At 36.2% G+C, this 21,905-nt stretch overlaps 1 protein-coding gene across 1 annotated transcript in view; it reads left to right on the top strand.

The window, feature by feature from the left end:
- Positions 1-1,653: 1,653 nt before the first annotated feature.
- LOC102957903 (thymocyte nuclear protein 1-like) overlaps positions 1,654-21,905 on the top strand; it is a 42,646-nt gene continuing 22,394 nt past the window's right edge. The window contains exons 1-2 of the mRNA XM_042993890.1: positions 1,654-1,743; positions 18,754-18,903. Coding sequence (XP_042849824.1) covers positions 1,654-1,743; positions 18,754-18,903 — 240 coding nt within the window. The remainder of the gene's footprint in view (positions 1,744-18,753; positions 18,904-21,905) is intronic.

The raw sequence follows: 21,905 nt of genomic DNA, 5'->3' as shown, positions 1-21,905 counted from the left end.
TGTGAGATATAACCCTGGCTTGCATCAATATTTACATCATCACTCACAGTAGAAAGAGTACAATATGTCTTTGATCCAGGGAGAAAGACTTTGATAAGTGTGGGAAGAAAGGGATATTAGAATCTGTTCTCAACCATGCTAACCTTCCTTTCATCTTTAAAGTTTGAAAGTTAAATTTTGCTTAATGTTTATTTATTTTGAGAGAGAGGGAGCAAGAGCACAAGCGAGGGAGGGAGAGAGAGGGGGGGAGAGAGAGAATCCCAAACAGGCTTTGTGCTGTTAGAGCAGAGCCTGACCTGGGCTCAAACTCACGAATCATGAGATCATGACCTGAGCTGATATCGAGAGTTGGATGTTTAACCAACTGAGCCACCCTGGTTCCCCTTGAAAGTTAAATTTTAAGAAGTCTACAGCTCCAGGGGCGCCTGGGTGGCTCAGTCGGTTGAGCGTCCGACTTCGGTTCAGGTCATGATCTCACAGTTCGTGGGTTCGAGCCCCGCATCAAGCTCTGTGCTGACTGCTTGCTCAGAGCCTGGAGCCTGCTTCAGATTCTGTGTCTCCTTCTCTCTCTGCCCCTCCCCCACTCACACTTTGTCTCACTCTGTTTCTCAAAAATAAATAAATATAAAAAAAATTTAAAAAAAGAAGTCTACAGCTCCAACATATAAAAAGAGATAATGATCTAACTTAGAACACCTCTTATTTTCCCTAGGTATTAAAAATTGCTTTAGGATCCAGAATTTTCTGGATATATTCAGATAGCAGATTTGATTGCCTAAGTAACAAATTTGAATGTTTAAGTAGTATGCCACTTAATTGTGTGTTTCATTTAGAAAAGGTATGGAAATACAATTTTATGTATTTGATAATATATGAATCACAAAACAAAAATTATTTTTTAATTGAGTTCATATTTTAGACTTAGAAAATATAGAGGAAATATATATGATTGATATTTTTAGACACCCATAACTTTAACAACCATAAATTCAAAATTATTTTTTTAATGTCTTTTTAATGTTTATTTATTTTTGAGAGAGAAAGAGGCAGTGTGAGCAGGGGAGGGGCAGACAGAGAGAGGGAGACACAGAATCTGAAGTAGGCTCCAGAATCTGAGCTGTCAGAAAAGAGCCTGACATGGGGCTCAAATCCATGAACTGTGAGATCATGACCTGAGACAAAGTCGAATGTGTACTGACTGAACCACCCAGGTGCCCCCAAAATTCATCTTTTAAAAAATATTTGCAATTGGTGCACCTGGGTGTCTCAGTCAGTTAAGTGTCCGACTTCAGCTCAGGTCGTGATCTCACAGCTCGTGAGTTCAAGCCCTGCATCAGGCTCTGTGCTGACAGCTCAGAGACTAGAGTCTGCTTCGGATTCTGTGTCTCCCTCTCTCTCTGCCCCTCCCCCACTCATGTTCTGTCTCTCTCTCCCTCACGAATAAACATTAAAAAATATATATTTGCAACTTAACATAGAATTAAGATTATGCCTCAAGAATGGAGAAAATGTATTCATATATTTGTGTAGAGTATGCCTATGGCAGTTGTAAAACCTTAGTGAGTTTACACACACCCAGTGAAATGTTGGCACAAGATCCAACAAAATCTGTTTTATTTGGAGCCGAGGAACCTTCCAGAGAATAATGCAACTATGATTGTAGTTGGGGTTGACACGTGTGGCCTAAGCAGTCTCTCGGGAAGACTGTCTCTGCGTCTGATGCTAGAACTTGAAGTCTGCTGGGTAGGCAGTCAGGAAAGGAAGATAACATAGTCCAGCATGTCAGGAACATGGGCTGGAATCCCACAAAGATGGGCTAAAACTCGTATCTTTTCTATTGCCTCTGTCATCAGTGACCAGGCATCTATTGGCTATCCAACAGAGGCTAGGATTCTTAGTCATGGTAGTAAGCACACACTTAGCCCAGTAGTCAGAAAAACTGAAGAAAAAAAATCCAGGGAAGACAAAGCAACTGTAGGTTCGGCTGCTCCTCCCTGTGAATGAGCAGAGAATCTCTCCAGCAGCCTTTTCTAACAGGAAGCATACAAGGAACAGACTTTGGGGAAATGAAGCTCAGCCTGGCAAGTTGACACATTACAAAGCCATCACATGATCCCAAAGTTATATGAAGAGTACCATGGATTTACTTCACTTGAAATTGATTTGGGGGGGGGGGCACCTGTGTGGCTCAGTCTGTTAAGCATCTGACTGACTTCGGCTCATATCATGATCTCATGGTTCATGAGTTTGAGTCCTGCATCAGGTGAGATTGAGCCCCCACTCCGGGTGATCCCTGCTTCTCTCTCTCTCTCTCTCTCTGCCCCTCATGGGATTCTCTCTCTCTCTCCTGCTCTCTCCCTCTACCCCTCCTGGGATTCTCTCTCTTCTACTCCCTCTCCCTCTCTCTCTCTCTCTCTCTCTGCCCTCACTCACTTGTGCCATCTCTCTCTCTCAAAAAAAAATTGATTTGTGTGTGTGTGTGTATACATACACATTATGAGGTAAAAATCCTATTTTTCCCATAAGTATAATCAGTTTTTCCAAACTCCTTTATCCGAATTTTTCCCTCAAATGAGCTCCAATATATACATATATTTGAGCTCATTTGAGGGAAAAATTCATATATATATATATGATTCATTCTTTGGGTTTATTTCTTCCAATTCTCTTCCTCTGTGTCAATTGCACAATGTCTAATTACTCTGGATTTTAATAATCTGGTAAGATATACAAAGAAAAAGCTATATGGTAACGAAAATGCTTAAACTAGAGAAAAAGGTAAGGAAATTAACACTGAAAAATAAATATTGAACAAAATAATCATAATGTTGAAAGTGCAAAGGCAAAGACAGAAGTATATATATTGTGATACCATTTATATATTTACATCATAAAATTATATATTAATGATATATACGCATATGAAAATATAAATGAATACATTTAAATGATATGGAGAAACAGTGGGATGTTATAGGGGTAGGTTATACAGGGGTCTTCAAATGTATTTAGTAATATGTTCTTTACCTGACTGGGTGATATACAGAGATTATAATGTATTTTCTACCGTTTTGCATATTTGGTCATATTAAAATAAAATGTCTCTAATTTCAAAAGGTCAATCAAAATAGGTGCTTCAGAGTGGTGTCTAGCAATGTTACATACTAAGGGCTTTGCCCAGGGAGAGCCCTTGGAGAGACAAGCTGAGGAAGGCAGCGCAGGAAGGCTGCACCTCATTAATGAGTCACAGCAGCCCTGAGTGCCACAGATCTGTGTCCTCAGGGAACAGGCTAAAGTTTTGGAGTATGTATGAGACTTTCCTAGAAAATCCCCAAAATAGTTGTAATGTACATGTGGGGATTTGCAGAAGACTGGACATTCTCTATGAGGAAATAGGTTTGCAACAAAGGGCAATTCAGGTTACATATAATTTCTTTCAGATTCATTTTGAGATGCTTAATAATAGCCATGGAGAAGCATGAAACTAGAATTTTAAGTTTTGCTAATTTTTAAATATAATAAAATACTGATTGATAGCAGGTTAATGAATGGGACAGTAAATATTTCTTTGGTATTGAATTTTCTAGATTATTTTAATTTTATAATATAATTAATGATACCCAAGATTTCCACTTACTTTGAAATAGTCTGTCTTAGTGAAGATATGAAAAATAAATGTAATGAGACATTGACATTAAAATAGAATGTACTTATCTAGGCTGCATACAAAATAGCAGTCATTCTGTGTAGAAAATGGAATGTAGTGTTTATTAAAAAATCCACGGACAGTATTTTAAAAGTAGAAAGATAAAGGAATTTAAGGTCCTCTCATTTGAACATCAAAGGATTTACCCCTAAGGTTTATAGGACAGAATGCAGGCAATGTCTCCATGCTTTTATCTTCAAATATCATAGTTGCTTTCAGAACCCTTTTGAAGGATTGCCAGTTTTACTAAGGTGCAACAGCCCCCCATCCAGAAGCAAAGGTTTGCACCAGGGATAAAATAACTCTTTAGTTCTCATAACAAAGCGAAACCTTTCCTACCCCAAGTTGCTTATTAAAGATAAAATGCATAGACATATTGTACTTAATAGAAGATACCAGGGAAGATTTGAGAACATTTTATTAATCTGGGACAAATTAAAGTGTATGCCATTTTTTTTCTAAAGTCAAATGAATAAGAGAATTTATTTAATATTACTTCCTATTACATTTTATTGTGCTGACTTATACAGTTTAATAATATTCTCCTTCATTTCCTCAAAAGCCTCTAATTCTATGGGAATCACATACACACACACACATGCGCGCACACACACACACACATAAATACACACTCATTCTTCAGGAGAAAAGTTTTACATGGATCTAGTTCATTTTCTCTTGGTACTAGAAATAGATTGCTATCATTTTATTATATTTTTTTATTTTTATTTTTGCTATCATTTTATTAAGTACTATTATAGAAAAGGTGAAACTCTTTTCGATTCTGCCTTATGTATTTTTTTTAATTTTTTTATTTATTTTTGAGACAGAGAGAGACAGAGCATGAACGGGGGAGGGGCAGAGAGAGAGGGAGACACAGAATCGGAAGCAGGCTCCAGGCTCTGAGCCATCAGCCCAGAGCCTGACGCGGGGCTCGAACTCACGGACCCCGAGATCGTGACCTGAGCCGAAGTCGGACGCTTAACCGACTGAGCCACCCAGGCGCCCCTGCCTTATGTATTTTTAAATGATATGTACATTTTCTCTAAATTTTGTTACTATGAGCAGTAAGTTCTCTACAAATACTTGTGTTTTCCTGAGTTGGCAGATGAAACAAGCATCATTTCTTAAACCCTACCTGGGAAGCTGGGAGATATTAAATGAGCTTGTCAAACACTATCTAAAAATCCAATAAATCAACGGCAGTAAGGTGTGTGTGTGTGTGTGTGTGTGTGTGTGTGTGCGCGCGCGCGCGTGTGTGATATTAACTTGACTGGATAAAAGTGTATCTCTTTGGAAGTATTTTCAAATATGTGAACTATATAAACCTGACCCTTCATCTGTTATTTTTGTTTGAAAAACCTATTCTCAAAGTAAAGAAAGGTACTTAGCTACAAAAGAAGTAGAAATCACTCTTAATAGTCTGCCTCTGAGATTAATGGACAATTAGTTTTTGGACACCATCAGGGACTGGAAAACCATCCTCCTCTAAAGAAGAAACTATACAGAGAGACTAGGAAATGCTTTGATAATTTTATGCCGTGTTCCCAGTCATGGGGAGGTAAGCTTGAGGGTGGAATTTTATCTTACATTTCTCTTTTATATCCAATTTCCTGATTGTTATTCATCTAACAAACATATATTGAGTAGGTATTATGGATTTAACATTGGCGCTGTAGAGGTGAATGTCTCATGGGAAATAGCATGTTAAAGAAAGAGCACACAGTTAGAAGCATATAAACCTAAATTTATGGAACAGCCTCTCATCCACTGGGGCATGACCATACTGAACCTCAGTTTTCTCATTTGAATAATGAACATTGTAAATAGACATCTCAAGGGTGGTATGGTTGTGCTATCAGGTATAAGGTTGTAATTTTAAAAAATAAAGAGAAAAGGAAGTTGGAAACACAATAGGGAATGTGCTCTGCTAAAAAGTTTGGGTTTTGTTCTTTAGGCAATAGCAGGTGACTGAAAGATTTGAAAAGACACTGGCATCCATATTTACTTTGAAATTCATGGCAGGTTGGCAGGTTAGGAAGTAAATCAACATGCTCCCAAAGCACCACACGATGCATCACAAAAACAAGCATATGTATATAAGTTAGATTACCCAATATTGTTTTAAAAAAATCTTTGCCTCTGCTCCACTTCATTATGGGAATGGTGATTTTCAAACTAACTTTTTCCCACACAGAACCCTCTCTTTAGATGAAATCTTAGCCAGGAGCATAAACAAATAAAACAGATAAAAGCAGAGTGATTCTGTTGAAGATGAGTAAATCAAAGGGCTTTTCACCAGCAAAGTACTGAATATTCTCTTCATCCTGTGAATTTACATAGTACTCATTGTCTACATCTCTCATATCCTGCCAAATTACACACTCCCTTGAATTTTATCTTTATGTGACTCTATAGTATTCCTTTAAAGAAATTGTGAGCTCTCTGTTACAGAGATCAGAGATCACAACTCCTAAATCATTACACCTTCTTTGAAGCACCCTACAATATCTTTCACATAGTAGGTGTTTCCTACTAGCTACAGGTTTCCGAGTTAATTGAATATGATGATAAATGTGTAGGTTTACAAATGAAAATTCAATTCATTTTTCTCTAAATTTTTAGGATGTATTCCCTTAGGCTTCTTAAATCACACAGTTAAAAAAACAACAACAAAGTGATATGTGTCAGAAACATCAAAGTAATATATATCAGAAAAGTGAAAAGTATATAAATTTATCAAATGAAGTTCTCAGGAAACGAATGCCTAAAATCATTCTTGATAATGCTTTAGATATAATGAGGGTACCTAAAAAATATGATAGTTGTTCCTTTTGGATTGTGGCTCAGATAAAATTGTTTTTGCTTACTGAACCGGCTTACCTTTTATTGGAGGTAAAGCTGACTTACTGCCAAATCCAACCAATTTGTAGTTCTCTGTAGAGAGAAGAGGCTGCTACAACCAGCTTAGCACAAATAATCAGGGCTTGAACTAAGAGGATGGCACTGAGGGTAAAAAGGAAAAGGATGAAGTAAGTTGTTTTCTTCCTTGTTCTTGGCTCCATATTGAGGTAAGTTTGTATTACATACACAGGAAAAAAAATTGACAAATGTATTCAGATGGGAATTTGCCTGCAATTGTCATGGATTTTTCTATGCACTCAATTTTATTAAATATCATTTTTAAACCTTCAGCAAGAAAACAGTATCTTATGTTTATTTGAAGTAAAATAGATCTCATTGATAATGAATAGGAGGACTACTATAAGAATCCATTCTGAATTTTAAACAATATCCCACAGAGACACACACACACACACACACACACACACACACACACACTCCTAGCCTGCCTGTACAAAAGTGGGGGAAGCAATCAAATATATGCAATCTGTACTTCCCTTATTTTACATGCTTTTTGTAAGTAGTACTTTGCAACGCTTTCCAAATAATTGGACAATTTAAGTTGGCAAACCTCTTCAAGTATCTTTTGAAAAGGTTCACTGGAAAAGTGATAGCAATTAAAATTATTGTAGCCACATTTCACACTTTGTTTATACAAGTTAGCATCTTACAGGTACTCTATTCCATTAAGAAATGCTAATTGTAATCTTGAGCCATAACTACTTCGGATGTTTTCAGTATTTATATAAGCATTCAGAAATCTCTGTAGTGGCATTGTTAAGGCATGTTTTCAAGAAAGGATTACAGCGACTTGTGCTGCCCTCTTTAACGAGCTAGAGACCATAAACATGATTTGTATATCTTGACTTTAAAATATGCTTATTTCTTGGGTGATCTTTGGTCTTTAAGATGATGTATACTATTTAAATTCTTTTCCTAATTTTGCCTAAATATTTTCTGAAATAATGTTAAGTCAGCACCTTTATGGCAGTTTAGTAAGTACTCTAGAGGTCCCTTTGCTCAGAACACTTTAGGCTAAGCTCCCTAAAATATTTACAGATATGAGTAGCTCATAATTTTTTAGAAGTTCTTATGATCACTTAGAAATTTCAAGATCAAATAAACAAAATGTTAGCACCATCTTCATTAAAATATACATAAATTTGGAAACTTTCTTTTAGAATCAAATGGTTCAAACAAAGATAAAACAGATTCTTAAGGAAAACAGCAAAGCCAAACAAAATGGTTTGGGTATTGACACAAATTGGACAAATTTGTTTTGGTTTTGCAAAGGAGATTATGAGTTTGTGAATTTTTAACAGTAACTACTGAACTCATGTAAAATGTAGTAGGGATGACGAAAACAAAAGCTTAAAGGACCAACAAATATGTGAGATGCTTTATGGGCCTCAAAGCATAAAAGTATAATGTCTTGAAAGTATAAATTGGTAAGATATATCAAAATGACATGCCTATTACAATTATGAAAATTTATTATATATATGTACACAGATGTACATGTATTGCACTGAGACATTGCTTGTAGTGATTTATAAAAATGGGTGTAGCTTTTTTTTTGTGAGAGAGAGAGTGTGTGTGCAAGAGTGGGGGAGGAGCAGAGAGAGAAAGAGAGAGAGAGAGAGAGAGAGAGAGAGAAACCCAAGCAGGCTCTGCACTGTCAGTGCAGAGCCTGATGCAGGGCTCTAAATCACAAACCTCGAGATCATGACCTGAGCCAAAATCAAGAGTTGGACGCTTCACCAACTGAGCCACCCAGTGCCCTGGAAGCAGCTTAAGAATATAGCAACAGGTAATTTGTTAAATAAAACATAGTATATCCATGTGATAGAACATATATGGTCATGAAAAGCACAAGACAATGACAACAATAATAGTGTTACCAACAACATTAGTCATCATTAGTTGGGCCCATGCTATATGTGTCAAGGAAGTGGCATGAATGTAGTTTTGAGGATAGCATTCTGGAATATGGCTGCTTGGGATAAAAATCATATACTGTCATTTCTGAACTCTGTTGGCCTTAGGTTACTCATCAGTGGGTTTAACTGTAATCTCTATATTATAGGTTGGAAAGCAAGTAAAAGAGAGGTTAGCTCAGTGCATACTCAGTAAGTATTAACTATTATTATAATTAGTAAAATAATCTTTCATCTTTACATCTACCATATGTGCTAGGTAGCATTATTATCCACATTTTTATATATGAAGGACAAGTTGGTTATCATGAACTCATACCACTGATAATCACCAGTTATTGGTGAATGATAAATAATTGAGGCATTCGTCCTTTTAACAATATTATCAAGAACCTACTTTATATTAGGCCTTGGAGAATATGGTGGTAATAAAACCTACAAAGTCCTTATCCCCCTGGAGCTCACATTTCAGTAAGAAAGGTAGACAATAAACAGATAAATACAAAATGTCAAGGTGAGTCGTGATAAGTGCTATCAAGAAAAATGAAGTAGGGCCAGTCGCTACAGAGTGATGGGAAAAAAAGTGTGGCAGAGAAGAACAGGGAACTGCATTAAAAGGGGGGCTTGGTGATATTTGAGAAGATATATGTATCAAAGAATGATACAAATTATGTAGATGGAGAAAGGCCAAGGAAGCCACAAGTGTAAAGCCCAAACAAAGTGGGGGTGTTCTCAGTATGTTGAGAACCCAGGCTTTAAACTAAAGCTCTGTGAGTCTGGAGTCTGATTTGTAAAGGTATCTAAGATACATCCAAGAAGTGAAAGAGCTAGTTGTGCACAATACAGATTATGCCATTTGTGTTGTAATAAGTAATTTTATGTCAAAATCTATACCTATGTTTATATGGCAACGCATGCAAACATTTCTGGATAGGCAGTTCAAATTATGTTATTGCTGTTGAAATTCTTGACATCACCAGCTTGAACTGCTGGTATTTTGTTATTGAATGCAGCTCAGATACTTGCTCCCCTCACTGCTCCTGGGCTGCTCCAGGTGATGGCTCAGAGCTCACTTCTAGTTCTTTTCATCGTGTGACTAATCTCCCTCAGTCTGCTGTTCTCACGAATGTCTCTCATTTCAGGCATTTGACAAATGCTTTCTAATGTTCTGGACAACCTGTGCATATTTTTCTAGCATTGGAAGAAAAATTTCTCTTATCACTTTATGATCCATTTTTTATAGGGTCACTACATCAGAATTATGTTGGGGGCGAAGGGCAGGCTGCCTCAAGATGAGCGTCTTTGGCATTAAGATTATTTTGAGTTAAAAAGCAATCAAAACCCAGTAGATTCAGGAAAATCTCTTTACCTCCTCGTCAAACACTTTAAAAAAATAGATATTGGGCCTGCTCCAGAAAGAGACCATCACCATGAGAACTACATTTTGGTATAAGCTAGGTATGATAGACAGGGAGGAACCTAACAAGTCCTATTTGATCAAAGTCCTCTATGTGTCATTGTTTTTGAGTGGTCTAGCAAACATTTATTTACCAAACATTTAATATTTTTCATCTGTCTTTAAATTGCATTTCTTCCCTACCCTTTTCTCCTTAGTTCAGAATGACATGTATACCTTATTTTGCCTCAAAATAACACCTTTATCTTGGGAACTTCCATGTTTGTTTGGATTCCCCGTATGTTTGCTATTAACTTTTATTCTCTCCCGTTAATCTCTCTCATGTCAATTTGATTCTTAGTCTGGCTAAAAGGACCTTGAAGGAGACAGGACATTTTAGCTCCTCAACAGTTACTAGGGTCCCAAAGCTTAAGGAAAACTACTATTTTTTTGTATGTTTGTTTTGTAAGTTTTTCTTGCCCGTGATGTGCACATGCTGCCAAATTGACTGAGTCAGGAATGTATCCAAATGATGTTGCCATAATATCCTCCTCTCTAAATTCACCCCTGTTGCTGAATCCTGATGTCCATACTTGTCTCCTTTCCTAATAGTGGATCATGCCTGAAGGGCCCTGGAGTCTTGCCTACTACTTAGTTTCCACTGCCCTCCCCGCAAGTTCACCAAACTTGTTTATGTCTCTCTGAACCCCTAGAACGCATACATTTTTTTTCCAGCAAGCTCATAAATACTCTGAAAACCAAAGAATACATACATATTATGATGGTGATTGAGGCATATTTTTGATCTCTTTACAGTCAACACCTGTTATAAAATTATGTCCCTTTTGCATCACCAACTGTATTCCCTAACCCTGGGCATAAATTCCAGAGCATTTTATGGCATGGGTTGAGAAATAGGAATAGATTTTATTGAGGAACTTGGCAACCAAAGTTCATCAAGAATAGAAGGCACAGGTCCTCTGATCCTCTTTAGCATCACATAGACTGGCATCATGCCAGGGCTCTCTATGGCTTGGGTAGCATGTGTCTGCATTCTAAGAAAGGCACTTCATCTGCCCATTGCTCTCTTCCCTTATGTGGTAACTGGCAAGTAATCAGACTACTAGCATGAAGGGAAGATGGGGTCAAGGTACCAAGACTTCTCAGGAGTTGTCTAGTAAGGGTCAATTTGGTGCCTCCTACTGGGAGAAGGAAGCCATCAGTCTTATGAGAAACTCAATTGTGTTGCACTCAGTTTTGATGAAATAAGGTGTAAGTGAGTGGGAAGATCAAGGTTCCCCCAAATAGCTCACTGTCCAGACAACCCAGTGTGAGCTCCCAGGGTGATTTTTAGATAAATCTGCTTGTCGTGCCAGCATGTTTGAGTGTCTGTGATAGTCCAGCTGCCTTTCCTCCTATAAATAGTCCAAACGATTGAATGAAATAATAGCGGGCAGACAAGTAGGTCAGAATAATTTTGTTCTGGAGAAGAAGTTCTTAACCTTTTTAGAAACTGTGGGGTCCCATTAAGAATCTGATGAAAGATTTAGATATTATCCCTGAAATATGCATTTAGACAAATATACCAAGTCTACCACATTCACATGATAGTTTACATATAAACTCAACTATGTATAGAATGACACCATAAATTACAAAACAAATTTGTTCTTATACTTGTAGAGTCCCATGCTTTATCATGTTAAGAAACCCTTAATTTAATTTATCCCTAAAATAACTCATTGTATTCTCTCATATTGCATTAAAAATTATTACAAAAGAAGACGAAACATCTACATAAATGCTCATGTGAAATGGGATATAAGGTTAAAGTTATCCTTGGTAAAGATTAATTGCAGTTACTTGTATTGTAGGGGCTGATGTCAGGCCATCCCAAGATGGTCTACTTTGATGTGAAGATTGTTCTTAGCTGAAGGCAATCACGACCTTACAGGCTCAAGAGACACTTTTGCCCCTCCCTTAAATATATAGAAGAGTCTAATTTTGGGATCTTTCTATTAGCAAAGATAAATTTTATATGAGTGACCCATCTGTATGGCAGGACAAATATCTAATTACCAAACATTTGTTCTTCTTATTGTCCTGTGAGGTCCTTTTCCCGCCCCCTGCCCCGAGAGTCCCATATCCCTACCCCTTTCTCCTTAATTCAGGATGATATGTGTACCTCATTTTGCCTGACTGCCTTTGGAATTTTCATGTCTGTGTGGATTCCCTGTATGTACTCTATTAAATTTGATTCTCTCCTGTTAATCTGTCTCATGTCAATTTGATTCTTAGTCCAGCTAGAAGGACTTTGAGAGGATAGGAATTCTTGCTCCCTAACATATAAACAGATAGCAAGTATTCAAATTTTGTAAATCAAGAAAAAATGTAAAAGACTCAAATGAGCAAAGTTGATTACTGGTGGCTTGTCCAGAACACTCAGATTATTTTAGCTTTTCATGGTCTTAAATGTATTTTATAATTCTGTAAGTTGCAGAAAACTGATAGTAATGTAAATAAATATTTTTGTTAGAAATGCAAATGAATTTGGCCAGTGGAGATGTAATTGTTCATTGCCCAATGGATAGTGACCAAATTTGTATGTATTTGCACATTCACTTCAGTATTTCTATTTGTCTTTACATGTGTGTTCCTCAAATTCTTTGAACTAGTTTTTAATACATTGTTGGTTCCCTCATTAATTATTGTGCTAAATAAAACCTGTGAAATGTATTCATTTTATATTTCTATGTCATAATTTGATAGGGAAAGATAGGATAAAATAGGCAGAGAGGGAAAGATTAAGACCTGAGGATCCTGGATGGGGAAAAACAGAGCTGGGAGCATCTGACCACAGCAAACCCCCTCTGGGCATAAGGTTCCTCTTAAGAACGTAACCAACAGCACCAACTCCCCTTCAGGTTGTCCTCAGGAATTTAACAAAAGACCTAACTAAAAATAAGTAGACCATAAAGGAAAGGTATGGCCGTAGACCACCCCTCATACAATGGAAATGAGCCGGTCAAAAAGGAATGAGTAGGCATTTAGGATTACCTAGCCAATAAAGGTAGAACCTGAGAAGGAACAAGGGGGAAAAGTAGGGAGTGCTGACTAGAACCTTATAAAACAAAGACCCTTGCTTATAGTCCGGCACATTCACTTTCCAGTGCCCTCTCTCTATAAAGAGAGCTTTCATGCTATTCTTACTTTCTAATCTTATACTCTAATTTTTGCCTGCTGCCCATTTTATTTTGTGTCTACCTCTTTATCCTTTGAAGGCGAGACAACAAATCCTGGGTATTGAGGTAAAAAAAAAAGAAAAATCTTGCAACAATAATTTTACCTTTAAAGAATTCTTCACTAATTTTCTAAGTCCTCATCAGAAATAAAGATGAAAAAAATTATATTATTTCATGAACATGTGATTTTAAATTTTTGTGTATAAAGATCCTTCAATTTTGTGGCTTCTATTTAGTGTCATGAACAAAGAAGATAGAAAAGAAGATTGACAATTTCAGGGTTTTGTTTTTTTTTTTTCAATTTAAAATGTGAAAGATTCCCTCTCTAAAATGGTATGATTTACCAAGACTACTGTCCTGAATTTTTTTACATTTAACCTACTAAAATCTTCTTTTCTATTATAAGTTTTGTTTATATGTAAGAGTTTAATAGCACAATTCACATTCTTCCAAATTCAATGAGACAAGATTATTCTGGGCACACTTGTCTTTGAATATTGCCAGGTGGTATTACAGATTGAAAAAAGTAAAAGTAAAAATTATATTTACGGTATTTGCTTTTGTTGAATGAAATATACATTTATCACAAGATAGTATTTATTTATATTTTCAGTGCTTTCATTACAATATCATTAATATTTGTTAGATATTGTTCAATCTGATTATCTGGCTAAAAATCAAATGAGGTAACAGTTCTATTGTCTGATTTCTGTGGAGCAACTGCATCTTCTGGGAAATGAATTATGACAAAGTACAAATTCATTTCTGTTCTTTCAAAAAAAACAAGCTTCAATTAAATGTTAACACCCCAGGTGTTTTACATCTCTTCAATGAAAACATTATCACTTCAGCTTTTGAGACAGAGGTATGTCAAAAATCCAGATGCTTCATACATTTTTTTTTTTTGGAATTCAATGAGGAAAGTTAAGAAAACTATCTGCATGTGAATTACTTTCTACAATGGCAGGCATCCCGACACTGATTAATTGCTAAGCAAAACCCATATTCACTGGAATGGTAGTTATATGCAAATATCCGAGGCCAACTAAAGAAGGGCTGGAATGACATTCTCCTTCAAGAAATTTAATTTTCAAGAAATAAATGCAGCACGCTGAGATAGTAAGGCTTAGAGAAAAATAAACCAGTATAGCTTAGAGGTAGAATTTTATTTTTCTCTATTTGAATCATTTCTCACTTCATATATCCACAAAAGTGATTTACACATTTTTTCCCAATACAAAGCATATTTATTGATCCACAGAACTTTTCTAGAATAGGCTTTGGGAAGAGTTAATATCTACTATTTTCTCTTGGATTATGGAGAGAAAGTATAAACAAGTGTACTAAAGAGACAAAAGAAAGGTTTTGGAATCTAAAATATAACGGGTCCCTGTAGTTGTAATTTCTTTTGAAAGATGTGGAACATACACCAATCTAGTGCAAATACAACACCAGCGCAAGGTCAAATGCTAGAATGTTCAAAAAAAGGGAGATTTTAAATGGAAGTCAGAATAAGCCACTCCAAAATGTTGCTACTTTGGCATAAGAATTATTTTGCATGGAAGGCAACTGAGAAATAGTACGCATAAAAAGAACCCTCTGCCTTATTCATTTCTGCCTCAAAGTAGAGCATACGTTCCCCTTGTGTCAAGATCATGCCTTTTCCATGCCGATACGACTGAAGATGACCTAGAGATGTGTCTTCATAACAAACCTTACTAAGAAACCCTTATTTCCTAGTTACCTTACCACAATTTATATCTTTGCTAAGGTGGTATACAAGTCTTCTAGTCTAACCACTTCTTTGAGCTTTTCACTTCTTTTCTGTAAATCCTCTCTCTTTATAAAAAATACTAACATCAAAAAAAAATTAAAAAAAAATACTAACATCATGGGGCGCCTGGGTGGCTCAGTCGGTTAAGCGGCCGACTTCGGCTCAGGTCATGATCTCACGGTCCGTGAGTTCGAGCCCCGCGTCGGGCTCTGTGCTGACACCTCAGAGCCTGGAGCCTGTTTCGGATTCTGTGTCTCCCTCTCTCTGACCCTCCCCTGTTCATGCTCTGTCTCTCCCTGTCTCAAAAATAAATAAAACGTTAAAAAAATTTTTTTAAATACTAACATCAGATATAATTTGTTAATCTGCTTTTTTTTTAAATTCATTCACACACACCATTGGTAAAAAACAAACAAACAAGTAAACATAACAGGGTAGAGGAAAAGCTTTTCCTGCTCTACATTTACATGCAGCTCAACATTTATTAAGCAATAATTTTCTATTGTATTGTTTTATCAGCTGTAGGAGTACATACAAGAAAAAATCTGAACATAGATGGTTCATTTTGAGAATTATGTAACTGTCAAGGCTAATTTGGCCTGACTGAAATACAGTACATGGAATATCAGGGCTAATTATGGCAAATCCATGAGATGAATCATGGAAAACCTGAGATGATAGCGTTTGGTCTTAAGCAGATTTCCAGAAGTTCTCAACTGGAGCTTAATCATTCATTTGCTCAACAAATGTTTACTTGCTTCTGTGTATTTAGTATATATTTATTAAGCACATTGTATGTGCTTCTCACTCTTTTAGGTGCTAAAAATAAAACAAAGTATCACAGACAAATTCTCCGTCCTTAGGGAGCTTACAGTAAATCAGGAGAGCTATAAACATTTATAGAAAGTTGCTAGTATTGTTTACAACAGGAGGTGTTAAGGGAATATATAAGAGCTTGACATTTATGTTAACATCCTGGAAATAGAGATGTCAGGAAAAACTTACAGTAATTTACAGCATATTTATTATTTGTCTTCTTATATGTATCTAAGACTTATTAGTGTGTGATATTAATACAAAGTGATATATTCTTTTTACCAGATCCTGGAGAAAGAATTTCCCTTAACTCTGGCCCAATACCTTGAATTATGGGAAGGCCAGCTCTATCACAAACCTAACCTGCAACTCTATTCAAAGGAGTAAAGAAGGAAAAGTGTAGAATGTGATGTCTGCAGGAATGTTGTCTCCTCCATGATCATGACCTGCCAGGCCCATTCATCATTGGGATGATGTTCTGATGCACTTCAGGGCACACTATCCCAAAATATGGCAACTGGAAATATTAAATATTTTAAGCTGAAGAAGTTTTAGAAAATAGCAGAAGCAGAAAGCTCATTCTGACCTTTTCTCCTCCCCCTTATTTCCTGAAACAAGTTATAAAACCCTCATGTGAGATGTTCCCTCAGGATACCCCAAGGAAAGGACAATCCTTATGTGTGAAGACAAAGAGATATCAAGAATCTGAACAAACAAGTCTTGCTAAGTTTCCCAGTTTACTCCACTAACCTCACACTGTCTTACCTATCATATTTCTATAGGATAGCCCACTTTTCATCTCACTGCTCATAAAAAAACTCAGGTCTGTTTCTCCGGGTTTTAATTGCCTTATGAAGTCTCTTGTGTCACATTAAGCTGTATTAAGTGAATGTATATTCTCTTCACTTGTGAATCTGTTTTTGTCAGTTTAATTTTCAGACCCAATGAGGAATCCTAAGAGGGTTGAGGAAAACTTTTTCCTTACCCACAGTCAAATTACTCCTAAAACAGCTAAGTTTGTGTATGTTGTCCAGAAAGCCAATGAACTAAAATTTTCTCCACCTGGAATAGCTCCTCCAGTATTCCAAGGAATTGAAAGGCTTTCCTGTAAAGTATTTATAATTCTCCTATTTGAAGACTTATGTTGAGTACTTTGGGTACTTTTAATTTTTTTTAACCATAGCGGTTTTTGACTTATTTCATTTTCAAAATCCAAATTCTCATGAAATATGTGCTACTCTCCCTAAAACAAATCTCACATGCTGAATAGAATCCTTAATATGAGTAAATCAGATAATGAACAAAAACATTAGCCTATTTGATTTTGGTTCTTCAAGTTTGTGCAATTAATTGAGGACTTATTTTTTTCAGAATTCTTTTTTTTTATTATGTGATAATATAAGAATGAAACAACCACAGATACTAATAAGAAAAAGTATCATTCTCAAGATAAAACTGAAACAAAGTAGAATATAAAGTAGGATATCTGGGAGTATTTCACTGAAATTGTAATTTTGGCAAGGTTTTATTAGAAATTTATGATATTTCTGGTTCTCATGGAATAGAAACATCTTTATTTTATGTAAGTCTGTTTTTCATCCTACTGGCATTCTGAATACATACATATTTTCAAGAAAACATTATATACAAAGGTGGGAACTGTCTCTATTATGAATAACACTACAGTGAACATCTTTACATATAAATTCTGGATTGCATCTCTGATTATTTCTACATGTCTAGTGTCATACTGTCTGCACTATGGATAACATTGCTGTGAATTTTTTATACATAACTGTTTGACAGCACCTTTCTTTATGGTAAATTACTTCAGGTAAACTTACTGGATGAAATGAATAAATAACATGAAAATTTGGGTTATGCATATTGTAGTCTGTTCTACTGTCAGCAACAGATAAGAATGGATATTGGCAATCTTGAAGGAATTTTTAACCCTTAAAATTATTTTACAATTGATTGGAAGATAAAATACTTCCTTGTATTTGCATTTCTTTTTTTTTTTTAATCAAGCATGACTACTATTTTACATATTAATGGGGTATTTGTGTATGTTTTCATATTTTTCCACTGTGGCATTTATCTTATTTTTATTAATCTGTATTTGTTACAAAAGAGGAAACTTTTTCATATTTATTACCAATATTTAACCCAATTATTTATTTTTTAACCAGTGTTGCTTGTATTTTGCTTTTATGTTTTTATTAATTATATATAAAATTCTATTTACATGGCATTCTCCAGATTTCTTCTGCCTTGGACCAGCTAGAGGTTAAAATTATTAAAAAGTAGCTTCAAAAGGGAGAGTTCAAATTTCATTACCTAAACTTGGATTTTTGATTCTTCAAGATAGGCAGCAATATTTTGCAGCAAGAAAGGCAAGATTGTCAAGAGAGAATTTTAGAGAATTTATCATCTTCTATTTGACACTGGACTTTAAGGCTCTGCATAAAGGACCATGGTGTCTAGAAAAAAAGCTAAAAACAAAGCCTGCCCAGGGCCACCTATGTAATTTTCATAAGGAAAAAGCAGGTCCCTTGATCAGATATCATGACAATATCAAGACAGTGACAACCGGGTATTAAACCAAGTATGTGACCCTGTACAACTGCACAGGTCACATGCCCATGAAGCCAGCCTTGATTCTGCCTTTTCTGACCTTGTTGGATTGCAGACAGAAGGAACATTAAATATACAGAGGCAGTTGGTCACAGGTGTGCCACCATCTCTTCTCTCTGCCTCAAAGTACAGTGCTTGTTTTGTAGGTTCAGGGAAATTCCTAGTCTCAGGGGATTATCTTCCCCCGCATACATTCACATTTGGAATTAGGGATAGAAATGTTCCTCACCTGGCTCCTCAACAAAATGAAGGAAGGTCACATGAAGGGAAACTCAGCTCACAGCTCAGTCAGGCAGAGTAGCCTTTAGGAAAACTCCTAGCTTTTCTTTTGGTGTTAACAGGACCTCTTCATACCTCCACGGGGAGCAAAGAAATTAGCTGAGTTGAGAGTCAGCATGGTGGCCAAGGCATCAGCTATATCTGCATACTCCTGTGCAAAGGAGAGAGTGAAGGAAGAGAAAGCCAGGCAAAGCTGCCCTGTCTCCCAGCAGGTCAGTAGTGGGAGGAATCTAGCAGCTGTATTTTACAGGTGCTTGTGGAGTGACTGTCAGGAAAAACGACATAAAATGCTGACTACAATAATTTCTGACACAAATACTTCCCATAACCTCTTATCTAACAAAGAAGTGATAATGGAAAAATAAATAGATCAACATCCTAGCAAAAACTTTAAGATACATCTTCTGAATAATACAGTAGTTGCAACTCTTTTGGCCAAAAACCCTCTTTGCTATTAGTCATGTCAGCTGACAACTCCCCAAACAGACCACCAAATTAAAATGTTGATCAAAGAAAGCTCAGTTGATTAACTTATTAGAGTAAGGGAGAGCATCACCTTAAGAGACATTCAGTTTCTTAAAAGGGGAAGATGGGAAATAGTTATTTCTAGGGTTTAAGGCTTCGGTGGTTGAAGTTAGGTGTTTAGAGCTTGAATCTGATTTGGACTGGGTACAGTTTTTGATATGGTTTAGGTTCTGTGGACAAATGAAGGTAAGGATCTTAGATAAGTGTTCCTCAGTTACTAATATTGGGATGAGTGATCTCTTTGCCTATTTGAACCATCTATTGTCCTCAGAAGGCTGCCTACCTAAATAAAACTGTTGTTCTAGAAAAAGTCTGAGTGCATTCCTTTTAGATAATTGCATTTTGGGGAAGATCTTGAAGCAAACAATGAAGTTATTTACTGTTTTATATCTTTATCTTTCTGGGAAATAATTTTCCAGAATAAATAATACTGGAATGTTGATGGAGACAGCCTTCATATTTAGTCCTGAGAGTTAGGTTTTGGGGCTGCAGGTTATCTCAGTCCTCACTAGACTCACAAAAGTAACGTCAAAAGAGTTAGATTTGCCTCTTATGATCCAGTAAGAGCAATAGACAGTTTAAAAGCGATTGTCAACTGTGATTAACATGGCCAGCCCTGGACAAACTTTTCAAGAAAGTATAAAGTTCTACCACTTCTTGAAGTAACTTTGTAGTCTTATGTTGTCCTCAACTTCTTGAATTTTCACCTCTGTTCCAGTTATACCATTTTCCTCATCCACCAAATTCTTAAAGACCCCTTCCCCAAGGCTTTCCTATAAGAAACTGAATAGAAGTCAATAAGCCTCCTTTGAAATTAGAACTCCTTGCTCTCAGAATATCTATTTAGTAGCTGTTGTGCGGCTTTAATAAACATGTCAGAAAAATATGCACATACCTATCTACTTGCTACAGTTTGTGCTATTAAACGGAAAGTATGACATGTGGAATTCATGTCTTTGGGGAAGATGAATTACTCGGTAATATGTAGCATACTTTCTAGATGTATTTATTAACTGCATAACGGATTGAATAGTAATTGCCTTCAATATCTTTAAGTTTGGATTTGCTCCTTTCAGTTTCAGTTGGCTTAAATAAAATATTGAATTGGTGTTTTCAAACCAAGGTAGATTGGATTAAATAATCATAGTTCATCAATCACTTTTCTATTGTTGTTTAGTGTAATGTTGTGAGAAAGTACTGAATTGATAGTGAGAAAACCTTGGTGTTAGTCTTGATTCTGGCACTAACGGACTGCAGGACTCCATATATCACTTAATTACCCTAATTTTCAGTTTACTTATCCATTAATTGAAGAATTATACTAACGGGTTTTTAGAATTAATGCCAGCTCAGTCTTCTCTGATGGATGATTCTAAGTTGTACAGCATCTCCCATGTGAACTGCTTAGAAAAGTCTATTTTCTCACATGCATTTGCCAGTCATCTGTGCTAAGTCTGAAAGGTCATTCATCACACATTGCTGGTTTATCATAGTTATTTCTGTACACCTGCTTAAAGTGTCTACAATAAGCATTTTATAGCATGAGTTTTTAAAACACTCTAGACAACATAGGAAGACTCATTTGCCAAGAGCAAACTGCAGAATTTATTGAAATCATGATGATTATTTAGGAACCAGGGAGGGACTGTTGATTAACTCTTCAGATTAGTTACTCTCTCTCTTAGCTCCAACTCAGTGAACATAATCTATTACAGAAAGATACTTATTTTCAAAAGTGGTAATAATTGGGGATCGAGGGGAAGAGTTGATTAACTCCAAATATTATTCTGACTCTCAGGTATGGCTCAGATGAAAATGACATTGCATTGATATAAAATGCTCTTGTAAAATTTTAAGGTAAAGGACACTTACCTTCTACATCACTATAAATGGTAATAGTAAACATAATGAAATACAAATTTCAAAACAGAAGCAAAATTAAACTTTAGATCCTCTTTATTTTACTACAGCCAAGCCTCAAACCAGGAGCAGTAAAAAGGGGAGAACTTTATTGCTACTCACTGTTCAACACTTCTGGGCCATGTTTTATTTTTTTCTTTTTTACACTTCATCTGTCTTTGCCCTATGTTAGGAGGGAAAGGTTTGAATAGAATTGAGCTTCCTATGCTATCTAATATAAATTCACTAGGTCATATAGATCTAAACTCTGCACATATAATGTATGATAAACTATTTTTTAAAAAGGAGTTGCACATGTGTATATCTAACTCAAACTCTGGCACTTTCTGTGTCTAGAGCCCCTCACAGCCTGGACAATCATGAGGTAGGAGTTAATGAGCAAGGAGAAAGACAGATGCTCCTGCAATGGCACAACCAACAAAGTAGTCCAGTGCTGGCCTTTGAGCCCTCCAGGCTCCTGGTAACCACAAACACTTCCAGATGTGGCCCATTCCCATTTTGCAGCAATAATCCTCAGGCATTCTCAGTAGCCATTCCCACTTAAATTCTCCTTGAACTATTTTGGGCTTCAAAGGATTCTCACAGTATGTGGGCCAATGAGCCCCCAAAACACACCCTTATCTTTTTTGCTGTAATTTTGGATTTCTTGCCATTTCTTAAGCCATTTTTAGGGACCAGGAACGTAAGAGAGACAAGCTGCAATGTGTTCAATCCATCATCTTGCAACCATGGTAATCAAATAGGTAGATATAAAATCAAAATGGCAAGC

Source organism: Panthera tigris, chromosome C1, assembly GCF_018350195.1.
Source record: "Panthera tigris isolate Pti1 chromosome C1, P.tigris_Pti1_mat1.1, whole genome shotgun sequence".
In the NCBI taxonomy this organism is placed as follows: Eukaryota; Metazoa; Chordata; class Mammalia; order Carnivora; family Felidae; genus Panthera; species Panthera tigris.
This window is presented reverse-complemented; position numbering and strand designations above follow the sequence as displayed.